General features: G+C 46.1%; 1 protein-coding gene across 5 annotated transcripts in view; it reads right to left on the bottom strand.

The window, feature by feature from the left end:
• Positions 1 to 26,368, bottom strand: part of HCFC1 (host cell factor C1) — a 432,893-nt gene that overhangs the window by 202,313 nt on the left and 204,212 nt on the right. For all 5 annotated transcript variants that reach the window (XM_033922407.1, XM_033922416.1, XM_033922394.1 and 2 more), the window contains 2 exons: positions 23,411 to 23,635; positions 23,168 to 23,272 (listed from right to left, as the gene is read on the bottom strand). In XM_033922407.1, the coding sequence (XP_033778298.1) occupies positions 23,168 to 23,272; positions 23,411 to 23,635 (330 nt within the window). The remainder of the gene's footprint in view (positions 1 to 23,167; positions 23,273 to 23,410; positions 23,636 to 26,368) is intronic.

Raw genomic sequence — 26,368 nt, 5'->3', positions numbered from 1 at the left:
AGTAGTCAAAATGTAAACTAGAACAAGCAGGCAGATAAAATAAGCAATTCACTGTGGTTGGAGACGGAACCTTCACTGTGGTTGGTAGATATTCGAGTAAGATATTAATTTCTTCATTCATTATTTATTTAATATGAGAGTTCACATCGATATAACAAAGGATTTAATAGTTAAAATAGCAAGATATTTATTTACACTGTTCACATTACTTTTTTATGATAAAATATTTAATTTTAAATGTAAATTCAAAAGGCAAAATAAAATTATTATTAATATTTATAGGGGGAATTTGTTGAAGGGGGAAAACATGATTAGATATGTAATTAAATATAGGTTTACAATACTTTAATTATTATATCATTACTATATTACTTACTCTAGTTGGATTAATAATTTAATGATTCTTAAGGACTAATTTTAAGTTAATGGTTAGCTCTATTATGTTTGAAATGGATAAGTTTTTAGATGAATTATTATATTTTTAAAGTAACTTATTATTGGGAAAAAAGAGTTAAGGATTAGTTTGTCGGGGGTATTCTCTTTACCTGATCTAATATGTGTGTTTTCAAGTTTTCACTTTTTCAATTAATATGGGGGGTATAAGGGGGGGTTGGGGGGTATAAGGGGGGTTGGGTGGGTTAAAAGGAGGAAAATTTTATGTTCAAAAATTTAAATTAGGGAAAATGGTGTATGTTCATGAGATTCAGAATGATTTTAGATACTTGATTTTGATTAGATGTTTTGATTATAAAGCTTATGATGGCGTTTAAAATATTTTCATTGAATGTTAATGGCTTCAACCATCAGATCAAAAGGAAAAAACCTCACTTATTTGAAACAACAGAATGCTGATGTACAAGAGACTCATCTATCTGCGGTAGAGTCAAAAAAAACTGGAAGGAAGTTGGGTGAAACAATGTTTTTTCGCCCCAGCAATAGGGAAAAAAGCAGGGGTAGCTATTCTTATAAATAAGAAATGTATAGCTAATTTTCAATTAATTGGTACAGATTCCCCTAGGTAGGTGGGTACATGTAGATATGAGTATGGCCCTAATTCGAAACCCCATGTTCAACGGCACAGCCCTTTAGAGTCCCAAAAGACAAGGATGAAATGAAGCCTTCGGTAAACTGAGAAGAAGTACGTGAAGATTGTACTCAAAACCGGGCTTTCTAAGAGGCACATGAATATACCGCACTCTGTTTAGGAACTGAACTACATGAAGCTGAGAAGTAAGCGAAGAGCAATATACCTAGCCCTTGTAACAAGCCAAGAATTTCACTAGAAGCAGAAGGGAATTGAACGCTAAGCCCTCACAATACACTTGTGCCAAAAAAGGAAATCTGGAGTGGTTCAAACGTTAAGAAGCACCCAAAAAAGGAAAAACCTCCAAAAGGAAGCAGAAGCCACAGGAGAAGACGTCCGTAGCACCTGGATAAGAGAAGAAACAACCTGCTTCGCATAACCCTTACACGTCAGCCAAGATTTTTCAAAAAACTAGGTCGTAATACTAAAGTAGTACAAATATCCATGTTGATCGGACCCTAGGCGAGCAAAGCCGGAGATACCAGGAAACTTCTTAGTTCGGCTGTCAAAAGACTCATCAAATCCGCATAGTAAGGATGGTGCCGCCAATCCAGAGATTCTACAAATACTGTGCCCGGAAAGCAAGCTCGAGATGGCAAATTCAAGCCATCATCAGCCAGCGGAAAACACTAAAAAAGAGGAGGCAGAGGCGAGAAAGGAGCCATGCAGCTACCCCCTCTAACTCCCACTCCCTGGGCCCGCCGAAGAAGCTAGGAAGCTTAGAATTGAGAGACGAGACCATGAGGTCTAGGTCAAGGAGATCTCGCATCCATAAAAAGAGCTAGAACGCCTGAGCCACAAATCTCAATATCCAGGATGCAGAAGATTACACTATTACTAACATGCACACTTTCCAGAGCGTACACAGCGCTGTACACTGTAACATACAAGAAATGGGCCATGCTCAGATTCCGCGGAGAGAAAGTCTATCCAAACTCTTATCCTGATCCATAAAAAGATCTGCCAACAGAAGACGAAGATGAGAGTCCACCCCTTGAAGCAGACCAACTTCACCTGCCAACTGAGTATAACACCTACTGCCCAAGCTGTAGAGAAATATCCCCATCCTAATACTGACCAGAGGCAATCCGGAAGAATGATCTGAAGCTTCAGAAAGGTAGCCTGACCCTGCTCAAGAGTAGAAGAATGAACAAGTACTGAGTTGCCTCTGAAGACCAGACTCCTGGAGCTGAGGATGGAAACCACCGAGCCCCCCAACCCGACAGCCCAGGATGGTCGGTGGTCATGAGTTAGTCCAGCAAAGACCGAGGCATGCCTTGAAAAGAGAAATTGCGCTGAGCCACCAAATCATACAGAGCAATGCAGGAGGAGCAAACCAAATAATTGGAGCCCTGAGATACCGGGAACCACCGGAACAAAAGCGACTGCTGTAGCATAAAAAGGGGAAAGCAAGCCGAAGTTCCCAGTGGAGTCAGCAATATGGATCCCAGAAACTGTACAGAATCCCATACTCTTGGTCATGGTAAGCGAAGAAGAATACCAATCTGAGACCGAGACCCCACGCCCAAGTCTCTGGAAAGAAACACGTCTCTCCTATATGAACAAAAACATTACCCCAATATACCTATAAATAGTACAGGAGAAAAGAGCGCTGTGCAAATTCGAAGATGCACGTGTAAAGAACTGAGGAAAAGATACCACTCTTTTCGTGTCAGTCAAATGGCCCGACTGGAAGTCGTCCGAATCAAGCTGGCAGTCAAGAAGAAATTAGATGAATCGCCTGGTAGCGCCAAAACGGTACCACCGCCCACATCACCTAAAACGTTCGTGAAGCCTTGGGTAGGCGAAATGGCATGTGTCAAAACTGAAAGCGCTGCTCCAAGACAGGCAGGCAAACCAAGTGCCGATTTGGAGTCCATAGAGAAATTGTAAATATACTCCCAGGTTGTCTGCAGAAATGTGTAACCCCAAGAAACTAATTCAGCAGAATGGGATCCAGCCTGCCCTGTCTCGGGCACCATGCAGTAAGTGGAACAACGTGCCTTAGTTCCCGAAGAACTACAAGAACTGTCCTGAGGACAAGTAACACTGAAAAGGGAAACATAAAACATAGAGACTCCAAGAACGAACTGGAAACCTGAGGAGAATGCAAAGAGGCAAGCATCCTGAAAAATCTTCACAGACCCCTGACCTGACATTATAGCGTCTTCCCCCTCATGAGAAAGCCTGAAGAGTCATTGGAAGAAGTCAAGATCCCCTCAGAATGAAGTGCAGAAGGTCAGGGAATGGCAGGATGAGACTGTAGGATCTGCAAGAAGATTCTCCTAGGAAAAATCAAGTTTCACAATGTAAAGAGGAATATACTGGAACCATGAAAACAGTACTAACCCCATGTAACATGAGCGAAATACGTATGTCCTTTAAAGTGAATACACACTAGACTCAATCAAGATGCTGCATCTACCGCCCCGTGGAAAACAGCAGCATCCTACAGGTATCAGACAAAGCACACATCGCTAATGAGAGCTTCAGGGATGAGGCTTAACAGCCACATAGCGCGTGATCCTCCGCGGGTTTGATAGAATAGGTAACTGGCTCCTGGTTAAAAGGAGCTGTACAGTCTTTCCTGTCTGGTCGGGGGGCCCGTCTAGCATGTGCCATGAGAAAATGGTGACAGGAGAAACCCGCGTGATAAGCATGGAAATCTGAAGACCAGGCCCCCTCAGAAATAGAGAAAGAGAGTCCTGGCCGCAGGAAGATGTGCAGTGTCATTATGCCCATAGAGACAGCCCGAACTTGGAAACTGTTTGTACTACCATTAGGCATATATATCCTGTGCCACTAGTAGACACATACAGCTCAGCACAGAGGCCCAAATAAGGACAGTTACCAACAGACAAAGGCTCAATCTGCAGGGACCCCAAGAGAGACATTGAGATACCTGTGTGAAATACAGGGCACTATCTTACTGCTGATATCACCGTGCCGTGAGTTGCCGTATGTCGCCCCAGTCCAGAGACAAACCGAGACTGGGTGACCTAGCCCAGGTCAGAGTCTCTCTAGTAAACCCCTTGAGTGCTAACCCCAGAGTCCGATTAAACAAGCAGCTTCCTTCAAGGGAGTACAGCAGGAACACAGACATAGACATATAAATCTGCCCAAGCTCGTCCCAAAGCTGGTGAAACACATACAACTTGTCTGAACCAGAAAGGAGAGAAGCCCCGGCATACCCTGACCAAAGTCAGCTGGAAACAAACTACCGGAACGCTGCAGCTCTCCCGCCATCGCCGGAGACCCAAGCGCACGCCTAATTCTTGCTGACACGTGGTCGCTGCATCAACGCTCCTAGAAACATAGTTGGATTCAAGCCCCACAAAATTTACCCTGTCGCAGCTTGCATAGAAAGAAAATCAGACTCGGGGAATAACCAGAAGAACGGCCCACAGCGCCGGAAAAAACATGTCCCATCTCTTGCGTGCTGCTATAAACCGGCACCTGCACAATCAGCTGCACATGGCCGTGACAAACATCGATGAAAGAGAGCCTCAGAATAAACAGGACTATTGCTGCACTGAAACTCAACAATGAGAACAAGTACGATCATGAAATCGCATCGCTACTGCCGCGCTGTAACCAACAAGGAAACCAAGCGCGTGCATGCAAAGGGCAGGAAGTCCCGGCTCCCTCCACGGATTTCTAGTCATAAAACTTTAGCCTCAATAAAATATCCATACCTTAAATGTACGATGACCGAAACCCACAGTACTAAGACTCCCAAACAGAACCTGAAGTTCAAACAACCGTAAAAGCCAGACATACTCACAAGCTTGTTGTTAGGGCCGGTTGAAGCCAGTTTGCAGCAAAAGCATGGCAGAATGTAGCAACTGGTCTCTTTTTTCTTTTTTTACAGAGAAGGGAAAGAAGAAAAAAATTGAGACCCAGTCAGACCCTCTAGCAATGGAGGGAGGGTGAGGCAGGGACCTGGGAGGGCCCAGGTGTAACCCCTAAAGCCGGCACCGTTCAGCCGGACACCCCTGTCTCACTGAACAGAAAATCTCAACAGGAGAAATAGCATTGCCAGCTCACTGAAGAGAAACCTCAACAGGAGAAAATAAAGTTCCAGTCATAGCCAGAATTCAGGAGCTAGTTGAATAGCGACCTTTTCCTGCTGGGAGATAGAGAATACTGGATAAATAGGAGGAGTGCCAGCCAATAGGACCACCTGTTAATCAGTTTCTCTATCTCCGCCTGCTGGTAGATGTGAGCTATCCAATTGGTCTCTGGATTCATCTGTTGCTAGGGAATGGCTCTTGTCTTCATATGTTGAACTTAACAAAAGCAATGAATGATCTGGCTTTTTCTGTGTCCTTGGATGCAGAAAAGGCCTTTGATCGGGTGGAATGGACCTTCATGTATCAATCTATGGAATGGGGTCAGGATTTATACGAATGATTCAAACATTGTATAGCTCCCCTGCTGCTAGATTGTATATAAATAATAATTTTTCTGAACGTTTTAGTTTGCAGAGGGGGGTTAGACAAGGCTGTCTCCTGTCTCCTTTGCTGTTTAATATTGTATTAGAACCCCTGGTCAGAGCGCGCCCTAAGCCAGCTGGAAGCTAAAGAAGCACTGCCTGGGCTTTGCAGCCCCAGTTATGTCTAACACCAGCTCTAGCAGGATATATATTTCAAATCTGATATATTCTAATCACAAAATAGAAATAAAATTATTTTTTACTACTTTTTGTCGTCTCTGGTTTCTGCTTTCATCTTCTTTTCACTCTCTTCCTTCCAGCGTCTGCCCTCTCTGTCTCTTCAATCCAGCATCTGCCCCTTCCATCCACTGTCTGTCTTCTCCCCCTTCCATATGGATCTGTCTTCTTTCTATGCCCCTCTCCCCTTTCCATCCAGCCTGCGCCCCCCTCTCTCCTTTTTACATGATTCATTCCAGCTTCACTGCTCTCTTCATTTTTATCTCTCCTACACCAGATCTACCATCGTTGTCCCTCTTTGCTTATTTTTCTGCTGACCCCTTCCCATCATCAATCTCTCTACTTTCTCATGCCTGTCTCTCCCCTTCCCCTCCCTCTAATCTCCCTGCCAGCTGTTTCCTTCCTTTTTTCCTTATCCCTTCCCTCCTCCTCCTGTCCAGCAGTAACTCTCTTACCTTCCTCCCCTCCCAGGAGTATTTCTCCTTCTTCTTCCCTCCAGGTCCAGTAGCAGCTGTCCCTTTTTTCTCTTGCTCAGCAGCTTCCCAGACTCCTTTCCCTCCTCCCCTCCCAGCAGCATTTCTCCTTCTCTCCAGGTCCAGTAGCAGCTGTCCCTTTTTTCCCCTTGCCCAGCAGCTTCCCAGATTCCTTTCCCTCCTCCCCTCCTAGCAGCATCTCTCCTTCTCCCTCTCCAGTAGCAGCTGTCCCTTTTCCCCCTTGCCCAGCAGCTTCCCAGACTCCAATAGTGTCTCTCTCCCCTCCCAGCAGCTCTCCTTACTTCCCAGCGCAGTGATTCAGGAAGACAGCCTCGGGTCCTTTGTTGGATCGCGCCGCCTCTGAGGAAAGAGGAAGTTGCATCATCAGAGGCAGCTTCGATTCAGCAAAAGCCCCAAGGCTGCCTTCGTGAATCGCTGCGCTGGTAAGTAAAGGAGAGCTGCAGAGAGGGGGGAAAGCCACTGTCGGAGGCTCCCCATGATCTCTCCGGCCCAGCGTGGACTAGCTTAAAATAGCTCGATCTTGCCAGCAGTGCGCAGACCGGAAGGAAATTGAAGTTAGTCAATCTCACAGGCCCTGCACGTACCGACAGAAATTTCCTGCGGATCGACACCGGTCCACGGACCGGCGGTTGAAGAACAGTGCTCTAGATCATTTATTATTTTATTGTCCCTTTATTTTAGCCTTTTAGAAACCTATTTGGGGTCAAATAAATTGTTTATTGGAGAAACATGTAGCATTATCTTATAATACAATTCTATTCAGAATATCAATGAGGACGCAGAGTCAAATTTTGTCTAACAATAATAAGCTTTTATTGATCATGACAGGAGTCGCCATACAACAAATCACATTTAATTGGAAGAACTGAAATAGAATCAATTATTGCTTCTGGTGGAATTCATTATGTCACATTTAATACATTTAATGAGATCTGGGGGCCATTGACAAGATATTGTAATGAATAGATACCATTTTTCCATTATAAATACAATAAAAAGGAAGGGGTGGGGGAGGGATTTTATAATTTTATTAAATATTTAGATCAATAATAAAGAATATTGTATGAGGTTTGTGAATGCATAGGTTATGGTTAGGTTGGGAGGGACTGGGTTAAAATTTTAATGATGAATATGATAGAGATTCAAGTGATGTATTCAATTTCAACCGTTATTTATTGTTACACTTGTTGTAAGATGTAAAATGAATAAAGATTTACAAAGCCATTACAACAACTCTATTAATTTAAATTTCAAATATTTATTAGTTTTATATTTATATAATAAGTTATAACATAATACCATACACAATATACACACTATCATTCACCACACTATTATAAATTAAACCCTCCCGTTCCTTTCATTCATCCCAAAGTTCATTCATTTTTTTCTACCTTTGTTGTCTGGTTTCTGCTTCCCTCATCTTCTCATTCAATTCCTGCCATCTACTGTGTCTTCTCTCTGCACCTTCCATTTGCTCTGTTACTGTGCCTCTCCCTTCACCCCCTCCCAATTGGTCTGGCACTCATCTTCTTCCCTCCACTCCCCCATAGTCTGGCATCTGTCTTCTCTTCCAGCGTCTTCTCCCCACTCTCTCTTCCCCATTTCCCAGCGTCTTCTCCCCTCTCTCTCTTCCCCATTTCCCAGCATCTTCTTCCCTCTCTTTCTTCCTCAGTTCCCTTCAGGCTGCTTCAGCGTCTTTTCCTCTCCATCCCCCCAGTACCCTTCACGCAGTCCAGCAGCTCTCTCCCGCCGGCCAGCCGTGCATCTCCCTCCTCCTTACCTTCTCTTCATGGCGATTTCTATAAGGCTGGTGTTGTATTGCAGCCGGAGCCTTGAAGTCGCGTTGTGTTGGCTGATGGAAAAGTCTCCTCTGATGCAAATGGAAACAGGAAGTCGCATCAGAGGAGACTTTTCCAGCAGCCACACGTGTCGCGACTTCAAGGCTCCGGCTGTAAGTTTTCAAGTTTTTTTTCAAGTTTATTAGTGCATTTGATTGATCGCCTATTAAAATTACTAAGCGATGTACATAATCCAATAAAATTAATAAAAGGAGGCTGACATTTAACAATATTGTTACATATTATACAAACATGAGTCGGGAGGAAAAAGAATAAAGTTACAATTTAAATTATTGGTAGAAAAACAAAGGTAAAAACAAAAGGTAAATACAACGCCAGCCTTATAGAAATCGCCATGAAGAGAAGGAAAGGGAGGGAGAGGCACGGCTGGACAGCGGGAGAGAGGGGGCTACTGGACCACGCGCTCGTTCACCGTGCGTGTTCACTCCTTTAACTGTGGAGACAAGACCATTCTCTATGGGGTGGTGAATGGCCTTGTCCCCGTACTCGCGGTGACCTTTTTTTTTTGTCACTGTTTCAATGGGTTACCCGTTTCAGTGGGTTACCCGTGGCTAGCCGCGGCTAGCCAATGGGGCATGCCTAGGAAAGCAAAAGGGGAGCCAATGCAGTTCAAAGTCCAGTAAGTTGGGAGATTTCGTCCATCGGACGCTGCAGGACCAAGCGGAGACCGATGATGTAGAAGCTAAGTGGTTAACACTGAAATCAACCATACATGAAGCAACTAGCCGCTTCATAAAATCAGTAAATAAACGACAAAGAAACAATAAACCCCAATGGTTCACCGCGGAGATCTCGCACCTCATTAAGGAGAAGAAAAAAGCGTTTCTCTCCTACAAGCGCAAGGAAAAAAGAGAGGCAAAGGTAGAATATAGGACCAGGTCTACAGCGGACAAAATGGCAGTTAGGGAGGCAAAACTTCGAGTGGAAGAAATTCTGGCAAAAAACATTAAAAAGGGGGACAAATCCTTCTTCAGGTATATTAGTGACAGAAAAAGGAACACAGGTGGGATAGTACGCCTTAGAAGACCGGACGGAAGTTACGTGGAAGCAGATTCCGATAAAGCCAAACTACTGAATGAATACTTCTGCTCAGTCTTCACCTGTGAGGCACCGGGACACGGTCCGCAGTTGAAGGCAACACAAAGCACAGAAGACCCGTTTCAGAATTTTGAGTTCACACCAGGTGAAGTTTACAGTGAACTGGCAAGACTCAAGGTGAACAAAGCCATGGGACCAGACAATTTGCACCCACGAGTGCTCAAAGAATTGAGCGATGTCCTGGCGAAACCGTTGGCTGAGCTATTCAATCTCTCCCTAAGTAAGGGGAAAGTTCCCCTGGACTGGAAATTAGCTAATGTCGTTCCTCTGCATAAAAAGGGTTGCAGGGCAGAGGCTGCGAATTATAGACCGGTTAGTCTCACATCAATAGTGTGCAAACTCATGGAAACACTAATTAAAAGCAAATTGGACACGATCTTGAATGAAGGGAATCTTCGGGATCCCAGTCAGCATGGATTCACCAAGGGTACGTCCTGCCAATCCAATCTCATCAGCTTCTTTGACTGGGTAACAAGAAAGTTGGACTTGGGAGAGTCTTTGGACGTCGTGTACCTGGACTTCAGGAAAGCTTTTGACAGTGTCCCACACCGCAGGCTGCTAAGCAAGATGGAATCGATGGGGTTAGGAGAGACACTAACTGCATGGGTCAATGATTGGCTGAGTGGCAGACTTCAGAGGGTGGTGGTTAATGGTACCCTCTCTAAAACATCGGAGGTGACCAGTGGAGTGCCGCAGGGCTCGGTCCTGGGTCCACTCCTTTTCAACATATTCATAGGGGATCTGACTCAAGGGCTTCAAGGTAAAATAACACTATTCGCCGATGACGCCAAACTATGTAAGTAAGTGAATGCAGTTTACAGAATTATATGGCGCAGGACCTGCTTACATTGGAAAGTTGGTCCTCAACCCCATTAGATCAGCAGCCAGCGACCGGGCTCCTCCATAAAGGGAGACGAGCCAACGGCGCGCTGCCGTTCGGCGCGCGGCGAAGGCGAGCGGCAAAGGCGCTCGCCTTAGCGAGAGCGCCTTTGCGAAGAGCCTTAAGAAGAGCCTAATTGCAGAAGCGTCAAACTTCTCTGTTAGGACAGAGTTTTCTGTTAGGACAGAGTTACTAATCTAATCTTCTCTATTGTCTAATCTTTTACAGACAGGCAGCCCCCACGCGGCACAACTTGAACATGGCGGGGAGGACGAGAAACACCAAGACAACTATCAAACCCAGCATTCCAGCCACCGAGAGGACTCAGGAGGTGGTTACGACCAGCGCGCTGCAGGACGAGGACCCAAGACGGTGGACAGAGGCCTCTGTGCAGACCGAGGCCATCCCCCAGCAGTACACTTCAGTCTCCACACAGACAGATGGAGAGGACATGCCGGACGGAGACATTTTCCAGGAATTAAAGAACCTAAGGGAGGAGGTAAAACGCTTGAGGAGCATCCGTGAGGACGAGACCTTCATAGACGGAGCCATCCAGGAGCTATCCCTCATCACCGAGCAGACACAGGACATATCTACCCTAGAAATACCTGAGCCTTCAGCTGCAAAACCAACATTTGGGGTACAGGAAATGGCTGTGGACACCGATTCCTGGCAGCTGGTCACCTCCTCCACAGGTAAACGCAGGCGACCCCTCCCCATTTTCTCAAATTCCTCACCTTCTTCTCTTTTTCACCAACAGGGCAGCTTTACAACAACTCCTCATCTCACCCTGAAGAACAGATTCCAAATCCTACAGGAAGAGACTGCCGACGAGGAGGAGAATGAGGTCCAACCCACGGCTCCAACCCCAGGGACAGCTGATCGACTTCCTCCACTGAGGCGAAGGGTAGTGGTCATTGGGGATTCCATGCTGAGGGGCACCGAGGGACCAATCTGCAGACCGGACATGCAGTCAAGGGAAGTTTGCTGCCTACCTGGAGCCAGAATCCGTGATGTCACCGCCTGTCTAGACAGACTCCTCAAGCCCCAGGACCACTTCCCTATGCTTCTCATCCACATCGGAACAAACGACACTGCTAAGAACACCTCAGAGAACATACCTAGGGACTTTGGAGCCCTGGGTGAGAAGCTGAAGCGTGCCGGAGCTCAGGTGGTCTTCTCCTCGATCCTCCCAGTCAGAGGCAAGGGGAGAGCCAGGGATGAGCGTATCCAGAGGACAAACGAGTGGCTACGCAGCTGGTGCAGGGAGATGAACTTCGGATTCCTAAACCACGGAGAGTCACTTCAGGGACTTCAGGGATCAGACGGACTGCATCTAACCAGCAGAGGTAAGAATGTCTTCGGACACCGATTGGCTCGACTACTAAGCAGGGCTTTAAACTAAGTAAGTTGGGGGAGGGTACCAGTATAGTAAATAACTATCCAGAGGAGGGGAGACACTACTCCAATTCCACACCCAAGGTATGTAGTCACCTTGCAAACAATTCTTTAGGTACCACATTAGTTCAGTTGGGAAACTCCCCTCGGGAGCCTAGCAAACACAGGGTATGGAAGGCTATGTATGTTAATGCACACAGTCTAGGCAACAAAATTCTGGAATTAGAGACTGAAATAATGTCTGCTGACCTAGATGTGGTAGCAATTTCTGAGACTTGGTTCACGGACTCTCATGGGTGGGATATGGCTATACCGGGTTACAACTTGCTTAGTCAAGACAGAGAGGGAAAGGTAGGGGGAGGGGTAGCACTATACACCAGAGAAGGCATCAAACTTACGAGAATCACAGATGTCAGGTACACCGGGGAATCCCTCTGGGTTAACCTAGCCAGAGGCAACGAAAAATCCCTATACCTTGGTGTAATATACAGACCTCCAAGACAGTTGGAAGACAAAGACACAGAACTAATCAAGGACATTGAGAATATCACTTTACGGGGGGATACGGTACTACTAGGGGACTTCAATATGCCCGATGCAGACTGGAACACACTTTCAGCATCTACCAGCGGAAGTAAAAGGCTATTGTCCTCCATAAGGGGAGCACAACTCAAACAATTGGTATTGGAGCCTACCAGGGCCCAGGCGATACTGGATCTGGTACTCACCAACGGAGAAAGTGTCTCGGAGGTATCAGTGGGCGACAAGCTGGCCTCCAGCGACCACAACATGATATGGTTTGACCTCAAGAAAGGGTTCAATAGATCTAACACGACAACAAAAGTTCTCAGCTTTCGAGGTACTGACTTTAAAGGCATGGGGGATTTTGTCCATCAAGCACTGCGTCACAAAGCAGTGACCAACAATGTGGAGGCTATGTGGTCAACCTTGAAATCAACCCTACACGCAGCAACAGACCGTTACATAAAATCCGTGAGTAAACGGCGAATTAAAAACAGACCTCAATGGTTCACCTCAGAGATATCTGACCTCGTTAAAGACAAGAAACGAGCATTCATTCACTACAAATGCACGAAGGGTAAAGAGGCTAAAATAAAATATATGACTAAATCGTCAGCAGTCAAACTGGCAGTCAAAGAAGCCAAGCTCCGAGTAGAAGAAAACTTAGCGAATAACATTAAAAAGGGGGACAAATCTTTCTTCAGGTATATTAGTGATAGAAAAAGAAACACAGATGGAATAGTACGCCTCAGAAAACCTGACGGAAAATATGCAGAATCGAACACAGATAAAGCCGAACTACTAAATAAGTACTTCTGCTCAGTCTTCACCTGCGAGGCGCCAGGGTCAGGTCCAAAGTTAAAGGTGAAGCATAACTCGAGAGACCCATTTCAGAACCACGAGTTTACACCCAGTGACGTCTACGACGAACTATCGAAACTCAAGGTGAACAAAGCCATGGGACCGGACAATCTGCACCCAAGGGTGCTCAGAGAGCTATGTGACGTTCTGGCGGAACCGTTAGCCGTACTCTTCAATCTTTCTCTCAGTACGGGAAAAGTCCCATTGGACTGGAAAACAGCTAACGTCGTTCCTCTGCACAAAAAGGGTTGCAAGGCAGAAGCTGCAAATTACAGACCGGTGAGTCTCACTTCGATTGTGAGTAAGCTCATGGAAACACTAGTCAAACACAAACTAGACACGATCCTTGATAAGGAGAACCTACGCAACCCCCACCAACACGGTTTCACCAGGGGTAAGTCATGCCAATCCAATCTTATCAGCTTCTTTGACTGGGTAACTAGGAAGCTGGACCTGGGAGAGTCCCTAGACGTCGTGTACTTAGACTTCAGCAAAGCTTTTGACAGCGTCCCCCACCGTAGATTACTGAGCAAGATGAAATCAATGGGATTGGGTGATACACTGACTGCATGGGTCAGCGACTGGCTAAGCGGGAGACTTCAGAGGGTGTTAGTTAACGGTACCCTCTCTGAAACGTCGAGGGTGACCAGTGGAGTGCCGCAAGGATCAGTCTTGGGCCCGATCCTTTTCAACATGTTTATAGGAGACATGACTGAGGGGCTTCAAGGTAAAATAGCATTATTCGCCGACGATGCTAAATTATGTAACACTGTGAGTGACACCGCAAGTAAAAATGATTTGTCTGACAGCATGAGGCAGGACCTGCTTTTACTGGAACATTGGTCCACAACCTGGCAGCTGGGCTTTAATGCGAAAAAATGCAAGGTCATGCACCTTGGTAACAATAATCCGTGCAAGACATACACACTGAATGGTGAAACCTTGTCCAGGACTACAGCAGAGCGGGATTTGGGGGTAATCATTAGTGGAGACATGAAATCAGCCAATCAAGTAGAGAAGGCTTCATCTAAGGCTAGACAGATGCTGGGATGTATCCGTAGAGGCTTTGTTAGCCGGAAGCCAGAGGTCATTATGCCGCTGTACAGAAGCATGGTGAGACCTCATCTGGAATACTGTGTGCAATTCTGGAGACCGCACTTCCGTAAGGATGTGCTGAGAGTTGAGTCGGTTCAGCGAATGGCCACCAGGATGATCCTGGGGCTCAAGGATGTCTCGTATGAAGACAGGCTGCACAAGTTGCGGCTATACTCTCTCGAGGAACGTAGGGAGAGGGGAGATATGATAGAGACGTTTAAGTACATCACTGGTCGAATAGAGGTGGAAGACAACATTTTCCTTCTAAAAGGGCCCTCGTCCACAAGGGGACATCCATTGAAAATCAGGGGGGGGAAATTTCATGGGGATACCAGGAAGTACTTCTTCACTGAAAGAGTGGTGGACCATTGGAACGAGATCCCGGAGCAGGTGATTATGGCCAGCAGCATACAAGATTTTAAGAATAAATGGGACGCCCACGTCGGATCCCTACGAGGGTAGCATAGAGGAGGGCAGATTGGGGACGAGTGATAGAGTGTAGATTAGGAGGGTTGTTGGAGTGGGCAGACTTGATGGGCTATGGCCCTTTTCTGCCGTCATTTTCTATGTTTCTATGTTTCTAACCTGGCAGCTAGGCTTCAATGCTAAGAAATGTAAGGTCATGCACCTCGGAAGCGGAAATCCATGCAGGACGTACTTCTTGAACGGAGAAACTTTAACTAGGACTTCAGCAGAACGAGATTTAGGAGTAATCATCAGTGCAGACATGAAAACTGCCAATCAAGTGGAGAAGGCTTCATCTAAGGCAAGGCAGATATTGGGTTGTATCAATAGAAGTTTCGTCAGCCGAAAGCCTGAAGTCATAATGCCGTTGTACAGGGCCATGGTGAGACCTCATCTGGAGTACTGTGTGCAATTCTGGAGGCCACATTACAGTAAAGATGTGCGCAGAATTGAATCGGTTCAATGGACGGCCACCAGGATGATCTCGGGGCTCAAGGGTCTCTCGTACGAAGAGAGACTGAACAAATTGCAGCTCTACACTCTTGAGGAACGTAGGAAGAGGGGAGACATGATCGAAACATTTAAGTACCTCACGGGACGTGTCGAAGTGGAAGATGATATTTTCTTTCTCAAGGGACCCTCGGCCACAAGAGGGCACCCGCTCAAACTCAGGGGCGGAAAATTTCATGGCGACACCAGAAAGTATTTCTTCACAGAGAGAGTGGTTGATCATTGGAACAAGCTTCCAGTGCAGGTGATCGAGGCAGACAGCGTGCCAGACTTTAAGAATAAATGGGATACCCATGTGGGATCCCTACGAGGGTCAAGATAAAATTGGGTCATTAGGGCATAGACAGGGGGAGGGTAAGCAGAGTGGGCAGACTTGATGGGCTGTAGCCCTTTTCTGCCGTCATCTTCTATGTTTCTATGTCTCAGCTGAAATCATCTGTACTTGGCAGGCCAAAAGCAGCCTGCGGGAGAAGCTTTCATCTGGCATACCAGCGGCAACCAAAACAAAAACAAAAAAAGGGCTGAGGCCGGAGACGCCACCCAGGCGAGAATTAGAGAATGATACGGGGAAAAAAATTGGTGCCCGTCCCCAGCCTACCGTTCCCTTCACCGTCCCGTCACTGTCACTGCCATCCCATTCACCACCCTGTCCCCGCATCATCCATATAAGCCTCAGTACTGCAATATTTAGCTTATTCTTACCTTATAAATCAAAGTCCTGGCTGCTGAACTAGAGATGTTCAGCTGGCAGGGCTTTGTTTATAAATTTTTATCAACACAACTAATATTTTACTTTATCCTAAACCAAAAAAAATAAAAATAGAAATTTTCTTCTCTATCTTTGTTGTCTGGTTTCTGCTTTCCTCATCTTCTCATTCAATTCCTTCCATCCAATGTGTGTCTTCTCTCTGCGTCTTCCATTTGCTCTGTTACTGTGCCTCTCCCTTTCTCCCCCCTTCCAAATTGGTCTGGCACCCATCTTCTTCCCTCCGCTCCCCCATAGTCTGGCATCTGTCTTCTTCCCTTCCAGAGTCTTCTCCCCACTCTGTCTTCCACATTTCCCTTCAACGTCTGTTCCTCTCCACCCTCCTTCAACATCTGTTCTATTCCTTTCCATCACCACCCTTCCCTCCCTCCTTCACCATCTGTTCCTTTCTATCACCCTTCAGCTCCCCTCGCGCGGACTGACTTAACTATCTACCTCCCTCCCTCTTACCTTCCTGGCGTGTTACAATGTAATTTGTGCAAGCCGCTGGAGCCTGTGAGCTCAGTCCCCGTCTCATCCCCACAAACCATCTCGCTTCTGTGTTCCTATTGTCCCCATTTCTAATATCTCCCCTATGTATTTGGCATTGCCCCCCCCTGTGTCCATATACCATTCCCATGGAATGTATGTCTCCATGCACATAATTTTTCCCCCATGTATGTCCCCTTTATGTCTCTGTCCCTATGCCCCCATGCATATAATTTCCCTTCTGTTTCTGTTACCTTCCTGTGTCCAGATTTCCCCTCTCTTCCTCTTCCACACCAATGTGTCTCTTCTCTTCAACTCCATCTAGCTTCTTTCCCCTCCCCCCCTGCTTCCAGCATCTGGCTCACCTGTCTGCCCTTCCCTTTCTTTCCTGCTGGGGGTTTCTTTCTCTCCCTCTTTATCCCCTTGGCCCAGAATCTCTCTTTCACTCCCTCCTTCCTAATGTGAGCCGGGAACATGCACGGTCCATCAGCCCCCTTCCGCCCGATCGCATCATTCCGCCATCTCCCTCCCTCCACCTCACCTTAGATGCTGAGTTTTCCGACTTTCTTTTTCGCCCAGCCGCACGCTTTCAAAGAGCAGCGCACACGGGCTGCTCCAGTTGTTCAATCTTCTCCTCTGACGCAACTGGAAACAGAAAGTTGCAGGAGAGGAGAAGGTTGATCAACTTGAGCAGCTGCGCGTGCGCGGCTTTGTAAAAAAGAACGTCGGCAAACTCAGCATCTAAGGTGAGGTGGCGGAAGGGAGATGGCGGAACACTGTGATAAGGCGGGTGGGGGCTGCTGGACCGCCCAATCCGTGATTGCCTCACTGCGGAGACAAGACCATTCACCGCTCCACGGGGCAGTGAATGGCCTTGTCCCTATCCCCGCAGCGACCACTATTTTTTCTCTCTCCGTTTTGGCGGGTTACCCGCAGCTAGCCGTGGGTAATAACCACCATGTCATTCTCTAGCAAGAATCACTGGGATGCAAGAAGGAAGGGTAGTCCAGAGCAGGCAGGGATCCCAAATGGTAGGCAAAACAACAACAACAAATAAATGGTGTGAAGCAGCCAGCATAGCACAGCAGTCTCAACTGCCAAAGCGGGAGCCGCTACCCCAGAAATCAGCAGGCAACTGTAATCCAGAGTCCCAGAAGCAGTCCAGGGCATCATTATGGCACAGAACTCGTTGAAGGAGTAGCCATTTGCGCTACATGGGTGGCATCGGCTAGCTGGTCAAAAAAATGAGGTTTACCCTCATAGAAAATCTTCAATTTAGCAGGGTACAAGAGGACAGAGGGAAGCATAAGCCCAACGCTGACAAGAAACTCTAGGTGAATAGTCTTAGAAGCAAAGCATAGTGGTATTCTCATAGTGAAGGGGCCCCTTAAGCCAGATTGCACAGAGGATTTCCATTTTATGAGCATAATTGAGTAACTTCAGGATCACAACGCGTTGTTTTTCTGACGGTGATCTTTTAGGTCCAAGCTGGTGTGCCTGCTCTATATGAACCGGCCCCACCATGGAACTCAAAGCCAGCGTGTTCACCAGCCAACGCTCCAGGAACCCTCGAAGTTCAGCTTCTGAAATGCTTTCTGGGAGTTCCACCAAGCGTAAATTCCCCCGATGGGAGCGATTTTCCAGGTCATCCACCTTATTTTCTAAAAGCTGAAGTTTAGCTTTCAGTGCAGATTGCGTGGTCGTGACCTGGGCCATTGAGTCATCCAGTGCCAACACATGCTGGTAGCAGGATGAAAACTCCCCAAAGATTCCAGTCGCCCATTCACAACATCCAGTTTGTCTGTGAGGGCCTGGAGACGCTGGTCTAAGGATGACTTAATTGCCTCTTTCATTTCAGTCACTATCTTCTGCAGCCACACGGAGCTCACTGTGGGGCCCTCCAGGCTGTTGCCATCCGCCATCTTAGGCTCCACAGGTTTGGCTTTCTCCTTCTCCTTGCGGAGAGATTTAGAGATCAATCGCGGTACAGGCAGTAAAAAGGCAAACCAGCTCTCTGCACCACTCCTGAGCAAATTTAAAAAGAGAAATTTAAAGCCGATAAATTGCCGATTTAGAGAGAGGGGTTCATATCCTCAAGGCATGCACGTCTGCTCTCTAGCTCAGCATCATGTGACCCTCCGCTAGATGACTTCTTAAGGGCAGATTCTACCAACAACGATTGGCTTATCAAACCCTGGACATGAAATAATTCTATAGAGAGAGTCTAGTTTTCTGGGAACTATACTAACTGACAAAAGTCTCCCAATTTTTCAGAAGACACTTTCAAAAAGATTGTGACGTGGTAATTTTAAAAGCTCCTTGGGGGGGGGGGGGGGTTCATCAACATCTAACACCTCCAGCAGTTCAGCTCTGGGTTCAATGTCTGCTTCTAGTTTTACAGGAAGCTCCTTACACAACTGCCTAATATATTTGGTGAAAGAGAGCCCTCCAGGAGGTAATCTTCTCCTAGGTCAGGGGTGTCAAATTCAATCACATAAGTGGCCGAAATCCAAAATATAGACTACGTCGTGGGCCTTTTATTAAGATACTTAAGGGGTTCTTTTATTTAGCATGCGCTAAATGCACACCTTAATAAAAGGACCCCTTACCCCTTACTCTTAGTAGAAGTATAGCGTTTCAACCTCTCCTACCCCATGCTGGTCCTGTGATAGTGCTGCCCGATTCAGGAAAAAAAAATTCGATTCAATTCAATTCAGCCTACTGAATTGGTTTTTCAATTCGATTTGATTTTCCTGCTCAATTGGGTGGTTGTTTTTTTTTCACCTTTATTTGCCCACACTAGGGGCCGGAATTTAGGTCAGATTTTGAAACATCGTGACCCTGTCCAACAGAACAGAGAGGGTCCTCACGTACATTGCCATCAGTGTGTGTATTGCCCTCATGTCCTCAACACTGACCGAGTGATAATTCCCCAAACAGGGGGCAAGAAATTCTATCTAAGAACAGGCACTAACTGTTTGTCATCTGCAGTACTATATTGTATTATTTGCCCTTGTAGGCTATATTATATAGGACATACTCGGCGTGCTATTAAAATTTGCATTGCCGAACATTTGAGCAACATAAGATGCAAACGTGTTACTGCCCCCCTAGTTAGCCATTTGATTGAACAACAGCACTCCATTGAGGAATTACAATATACTGTTTTTATGTGTGCTCATAAAAAATCCGGAAATATTACCCAACATCTTCTCTATTTAGAGCAGAAGTTCATATTCCAATGGCATACCTTGGCCCCCGCAGGATTAAATAATGATATTGAATGGTTTCAACTATAACCTTTCACTCATGATGTAAGGAGTGATGACATAGCAGGTAGCAAAAGGGAAGTGTATTTAAAGCATGGCCTGCTGGGAAGTTCCTCTTGTCAGCAGTGCGTGTGTGTGCAGTATGGAGTGTTTGTGCCGGTAAGTTGCAGAGAGAGTGTTTATATTGAGTATTTCAAAATGTAGTGTTTATTAAGTTAGCAAGCTGTGTGGTGTAGTGCTGATTTGAGTCATCTTGTAATTGTAGTACCCCTCCTGAAGAAGCCAGCGGGTGAAACCTAGGTTGGGGGGTCGGTATTGTGAATAAACGGAGGAGCCCGGAGCAGTTATGTGTACCATCCACACCATTCGAAGTTAAGTCACTGTTAAATTTATTATTTTATTTTCTTCAAGTTTATGTGTTGTTATTTAGTCTTTGTTTGGTGGAGGAGACTGTGAACAACAATGATGGTCTCCTTAACAGCTGCTCCGTGAACTTGTTTCACCGGACCTCAGCTGCGGGTCTGAGTGTTCACTTAACCACATCAGCTTGTGTTGTAATCAGAGTTTGAAGTAAAACAAAGGTGATTAGTACAACAGTGATTTATAAGCATCACCTTGGATAAATATATTCCCTTGCTGTTTTTTGGGTTTATTTTATAGCCTCTTCACCTCTTTTATAGCCTCTTCACTCCCTTTGCCTTCTCCTAACCACACTGGCGCTGTGATGTAAACAAAATAAACAAACAAAAAAGACTTTTCCTCTCTCTCTTAAATCCTAGCTCACGTTTGCGGTCTAACACCAGCTCTGGCAGGATACACGTTTCAAATCTGACCATAGTGTAATCGCAAAATGGAAAATAAAATTAGTTTTTCTACCTTTTGTTTTCTGGTCATTATTCAAATCTTGTTGGTCTCAAGCTCTGGTTCTCTTCTGATAACTTGCTTGTCAGGGTCTCCTTCTTTCTCCGTTCTAACCATCCATCTGCCATCTCTGTCCTCCCCGTTTCCCTTCCCTCCCCCGGAAGTCTGGCATCATTCTTTTCTTTCACCTTCATCAACAGATCCACCTTTTCTTAACTACCCTTTCATCCAGCATCTCTCCCTCCTTCCCCACCACCCCAGGGTCCACCATCTCTCCCTTTCTTTTCCCAACTACCCTCCTATCCAGTATCTCTATCCCCCTCCACACCATCCCTTGTGTCCAACTTCTCTCCCTTTCTGTTCCTTCCCTCCCTAAATCTCTCTCCCTCTCCTCTGTTTTTAGACCCATTATTTCTCCCCCCCCCCAAAGTACAGCATATGCACGTCTCTTTGAACCCCCCTTCCTTCCCTCCGGGTACTTCTACACTAGGGTCCCCCTCCCCTGAAGGTCTGCACCTTCCCCTGAAGGCCTGTCCCCCCCCTTGAAGGCCTGCCTGTCCCCATTCCTGGCCTGTCCCCCCTTTGAAGACCTGTCCCCCCCTTGAAGGCCTACATGTCTCCCTTTTGAAGACCTGTCCCCCCTTAAAGGCCTGCCTGTTCCCCCCCCCTTTGAAGGCCTGTCCCCCCCCTTAAAGGTCTGCACCCCCCCTTAAAGGCTTGTCCCCCGTCCCCCCTTTGAAGACCTGTACCTCCCTCTATTTACCTCAGTAGAGGTCCCACCCTGTCTGTTGTTGGGGCTGTTGTGCAGGCAGTTTTTGTTTTTTGCTGCGGGTTCTAGTATTTTTCTAGGGCCGGGGAGAATTAAAGAACAGCGGCTGTGGCTCGGCTGGCTTAGCTGGCGAGCTGTGGGGACGTTTTCCTTTTGGTATTTCTTCTCTGCATTTTTGGTATTTCTTCTCTGCATTTGGGTTTGTTAGTTGTCACTCCTGTTTGGAGTATTGTTTTCTTTCTGTTTTCCAGTTCTTGGTTCTGCTTGGCTATTCAGCAGACTGAGGTAAATAGAGAAGGGAGTATATTATATACTGTCCCACAGTTTTGTTTTCAGTCTTCACCTGCTGGTCATGATTGGATATATACCTTTGAAGCCTTAGAAGCGCCAGCCCCCCCGACGAGGATCCGCCAGAAGGACAAAGATGATCGGATTTCTGGACCTCCTGGGTCCGCTGCACATAAGAGCGAAGGACCCGACTGACATCTAACTTCGCAATGCGCCGTCCTGAAGGCTCTCCAGGATCTCTCCTTTCCCAACATCGCTGTCTCCAACTAGCAAGAACTTGAGCGCATCGGGTTGAACCACACAGGCCCCAGCCCGACCAACTTTTCCGTCGCTTTCCGTTGCGTTGCCCCGAACAGTATAAAGCAAAGACCCACCACACGTAGATACCTGTACTGATGCTTTTCTTGTGAGTCTATGATTGCGAGATCAACCCCAGAATACAAAGCGTTGTCACATTGCACTCTTTTCCTAAGATGTTGGCGCTTGTACCTGTCGATGAGCCAGCTTAAATGAAAATGTGGAATTGTTCAGCAGGCCAAATTTTACTACATCACGGGCCAGATTTGGCCCATGGGCCAGAGTTTGACATGTCTGTCCTAGGTAGAGGAGGGGACACTCTGAGGTAATTCCATATGACTCAGGAGCCGATAAATTAGCCTCCATTCCAAGTCACTGTGATCAGAAAGTAAATCAGAATTCTGATCGAGGTTTGAATAATCTCTGCAATGACGATACCAATCTGAGGAAGTTGAAGGCAAGTTCTTTTTGCAAATATTGTAGTTCTTGCCCATCTCCTTATGTTTGATGAATGTCTGTAAGTCAAGTAATATGTTATATTAACATTCCCTAGTATTGTCCATTTTTGTTAATTCTATATTAATTGTTTTTAACGCATCTATTCTCTGTACTATTAGTATTTTACACCGCCTAGTAGCCTAATTAGGCGGTATAAGAAATTTTTAATACACTTGAAGGAGTTCATCGGTACTAAGATGAACGAGAAGACGTATGCTCCGAGGTGGAATACTTAGGAAAATGTTGATGTTTCAAGGAAGAATGTCGATGCCTCGATAAGGAACATCGATGTTTCAATGAAGATTTTCAGTGCCCTGATGAAGACCTTCAATGCCTCAATGCAGAGCCTTGATGTGAAGGACATTGGTGCTTCAATAGTGATCAATGGTCTGATAAAAAGACCGCCGACTCCGTGAATGAGTGTGTCAATGCCATGTGGAAACAGGACGCTCCAAGGATGAATGTCGATGTCAACTTGAGGAACATTGATGTGAAGTAGAGCGATGATTAGGAACAGATTCTGAAGTGGTACCCCTCAGCCTGTGAGAGTTATGCTTGGGCTGGGCAGGTATCGATGAGGTCGGTGTGGACACTGGCATGGAGATTAGTTTGAACAAGTCTCCAATCTCTTTGCACAGGAAGTCATCAACCCTGGATCTAATATCCTGCACCAATACCTGAGACTGAGCGGGTATCAATGGTGCAGGCAGGGTGTCTAGGGGTAGGCAGGTAGACTGAAAGCTTTTAAGCTATTAAAGTGCTGGTGCACTTTTTACATTCCGTACTGGGCTCCATGGATAACGTCACCCACATGTGAGAATATGCTGCCTGCTTGTCCTAGGATAACTCCCAACTAAAGGTCACTGCATAAATTCATGTCATGTGGTAATGTTTACACGTGACAGAATCCCACTGAGTTTCATGAAATTTTTTATGAACACAAGAAAAGAAGTAAAAATAATACCAAAAAAATGAAGCACGTGCTGTTTTTTTCTAAGGAATAACTTTACCTGAATAATCTGCGTGACAGGGCTAGTGGATGCTTGCCCTGTGATGGCAGAGGTCTGAACTGGTTTGCTTTGGACAACAGACATCATCTTTCCCAGGTTAGAAATCTAGAAAAACAAAGCAAGATAAGAAAACAAAAAGACAAGATAGAAAAAAACAAACCAACCAACAAAAAAGGAAATCACTACGTAAACAGCAGAATATAACACTATTAGGATTAGTTCAAAATAGCCTGCACTACTCACCAGGGCACTGCCTCCTGGCATGGATATGGGGCTCTTAACCAGGGTAATGGTTTTGGTGACTCCTCCCACTACAGTGGTGACAACCTGAGCCTGCTGGGCTACTGTCACTGTGCCCGATTTGTGGACAGTGATAATAGGTCGTGTCTGGCTATTGGCAGCAGAGGACACAGAGGTGCCAACCTGAGCAGCTGCAGTTTTCAGCATCCGAGTAGCAGGATTGCTCACCTGAGAGATTCAGACAGGAAGAAAAGATATGCCTACTTAGAACAAACTCACATTAGGGAAAATTGATAGTCATTTGCCTATAAAGAGATCAGAATTAGGATTGTCTTTTTATATGACTTGACTCAGAAGTATGAACTATGAGCAGTGATTCTACCAAAAAAACCTTTTAATTAAGATTCTTGATGTGTTATATTTGATTGAATGTAAGACTGAAAGGGAGGGAGGATGGGATAAAATTTTTATCTATTAGTATCATAAATGATAGAATTTCAATGATGTATTTATTGACAAATGTTTAATATATATGTATTTGTTGTAAGGTGAAAAATGAATAAGGAATTAAAAAAAAAAAGCTGCTAGTATTCAAATGCAATGCAACCTTAAGGGGTGGAGTAACCACAGAAACATTCTTCACCCCCACAACAGATGTGTCCCCTACAAGCTGCCAGTCTGAAAAAAAGGAAGCACTAGAAATATGCCACCAATCCATATAACATATTGCAATTTGGGAAAACAAGTTAGACTGCTACAAATACCTATACAGAAACTACATACATATAAAAATATTTTACCTTTGTCACGTATACAAAATAAAATTGCTTACCTGTAGCAGGTGTTGAGGATAAAGCAATGTTACTTACCGTAACAGTTGTTATCCAGGGACAGCAGGCAGCTATTCTCACTAATGGGTGACGTGATTCAACGGAGCCCCGATGTGGACGCTTCTTTGAAGAAAAACTCGAAGTTTCGAGTCGCCCGCACCGTGCATGCACGAGTGCCTTCCCGCTCAGACTAGGGCGCGTCTCCTCAGTTCAGATAGCTAGCAGAGAAGCCAAACCAGGGGAGGTGGGTGGGACGTGAGAATAGCTGCCTGCTGTCCCTGGATAACAACCGTTACGATAAGTAACATTGCTTTATCCCAGGACAAGCAGGCAGGTATTCTCACTAATGGGTGACCTCCAAGCTAACCATAGTGGGATGGTGGGAGAGTTGGCAACTTAGGAGAATAAATTTTGTAATACTGTTTGGACAAACTGTCCATCTCGTCTGGAGAAAGTATCCAGGCAATAGTGAGAAGTGAAGGTATGAACCGAGGATCAAGTGGCAGCTTTACAAATCTCCTCAATCGGTGTCGATCTGAGGAAAGCTACAGAAGCTGCCATAGCTCTGACCTTATGGGCTGTGATTTTTGTGTCAAGGAGCAATCCAGCCTGGGCATAGCAGAATGAGATGCAAGCCGCCATCCAGTTGGAGATGGTGCGCTTCGACACGGGGCGTCCCAACTTATTCGGATCAAAGGAGATGAAAAGCTGAGGAGCAGTTCCGTGAGGTTTGGTGCGATCTAGGTAGAAAGCCAAAGCACACTTACAGTCCAGAGTATGAAGAGCAGATTCTCCAGAGTGAGAGTGTGGCTTCGGAAAGAACACTGGCAGAACGATGGATTGGTTAAGATGAAATTCCGAGACAACTTTCGGGAGAAATTTCGGATGGATGTGGAGGACCACCTTGCATGATGGAAGACTGTAAAAGGCGACCAAGGCTTGGAGCTCACTGACCCGTCGAGCGGAAGTGAGGCCAATGAGGAACACCACTTTCCAAGTGAGATGCTTCAGGTGAGCCTTGTGAAGAGGTTCAAAAGGAGGTTTCATAAGCTGCGAAAGGACAACATTGAGGTCCCAAACCACTGGAGGTGGTTTGAGGGGAGGATTGACATGGAAAAGTCCTTTCATGAATCTGGAAACCACAGGATGAGCAGACAGAGGTTTCCCTTGTAGAGGCTGATGGAAAGCAGCGATTGCACTGAGGTGGACTCGTATGGAGGAAGACTTGAGGCCAGACTGAGACAGGTGCAAAAGGTAGTCCAAAACTGAAGGCAAGGAGGAATGCTGAGGCTCCTGGCGCTGAGAAACACACCAAACAGAGAATCTATTCCATTTTTGGTGGTAGCATTGTCTGGTAGCAGGCTTCCTTGAAGCTTCCAAGACATACCTCACAGGTTGGGAAAACTATAGAGAGGTTATGTTGAGAGGAACCAAGCTGTCAGGTGCAGAGACTGCAGGTTGGGGTGAAGTAGAGATCCCTGATGCTGTGTAAGCAGAGATGGAAAAACTGGTAGAGGGTATGGCTCCCTGCTGCTGAGTTGAAGTAGAAGGGAGTACCAAGGTTGTCTGGGCCACCATGGAGCAATCAGGATCATGGTGGCATGGTCTGACTTCAGCTTGACCAGAGTCTTTTGAATGAGAGGAAATGGAGGAAACGAATATAGAAAGCGATTCGTCCAGTCCAGGAGGAATGCATCTGCCTCGAGGCGCTAAGAGTGTAGATCCTGGAGCAGAATTGAGGCAGTTTGAAGTTGTGGGGGCTGTAAAGAGGTCTATCTGAGGCGTTCCCCACAGGGAGAAGATGTGATGAAGGGGCGTGGAGTTGAGGGTCCACTCGTGAGGTTGTAGAAGACGGCTCAAGTTGTCTGCTAGGGCATTGTCTGCCCCCTGAATGTAGACCGCTCTGAGGAAGGTGTTGTTGCGAGTCGCCCAATCCCACACTTTCAGATCTTCCTGGCAGAGAGAGGCCGATCCCGTGCCTCCCTGCTTGTTCACATAGTATATGGCGACCTGGTTGTCTGTGCGAATGAGGACAACCAGGTCGCGAAGGAGATGTTGAAAGGTCTGGAGAGCGTTGAAGATCGCCCTGAGTTCTAGGAGATTGATGTGGCACTGGCAGTCCGTGCTGGTC

The sequence above is a fragment of the Geotrypetes seraphini genome, chromosome 1 (genome assembly GCF_902459505.1).
Source record: "Geotrypetes seraphini chromosome 1, aGeoSer1.1, whole genome shotgun sequence".
NCBI lineage: Eukaryota > Metazoa > Chordata > Amphibia > Gymnophiona > Dermophiidae > Geotrypetes > Geotrypetes seraphini.
The sequence above is the reverse complement of the archived record's forward strand: the minus strand, read 5'-3'. Positions and strand labels throughout refer to the sequence as shown.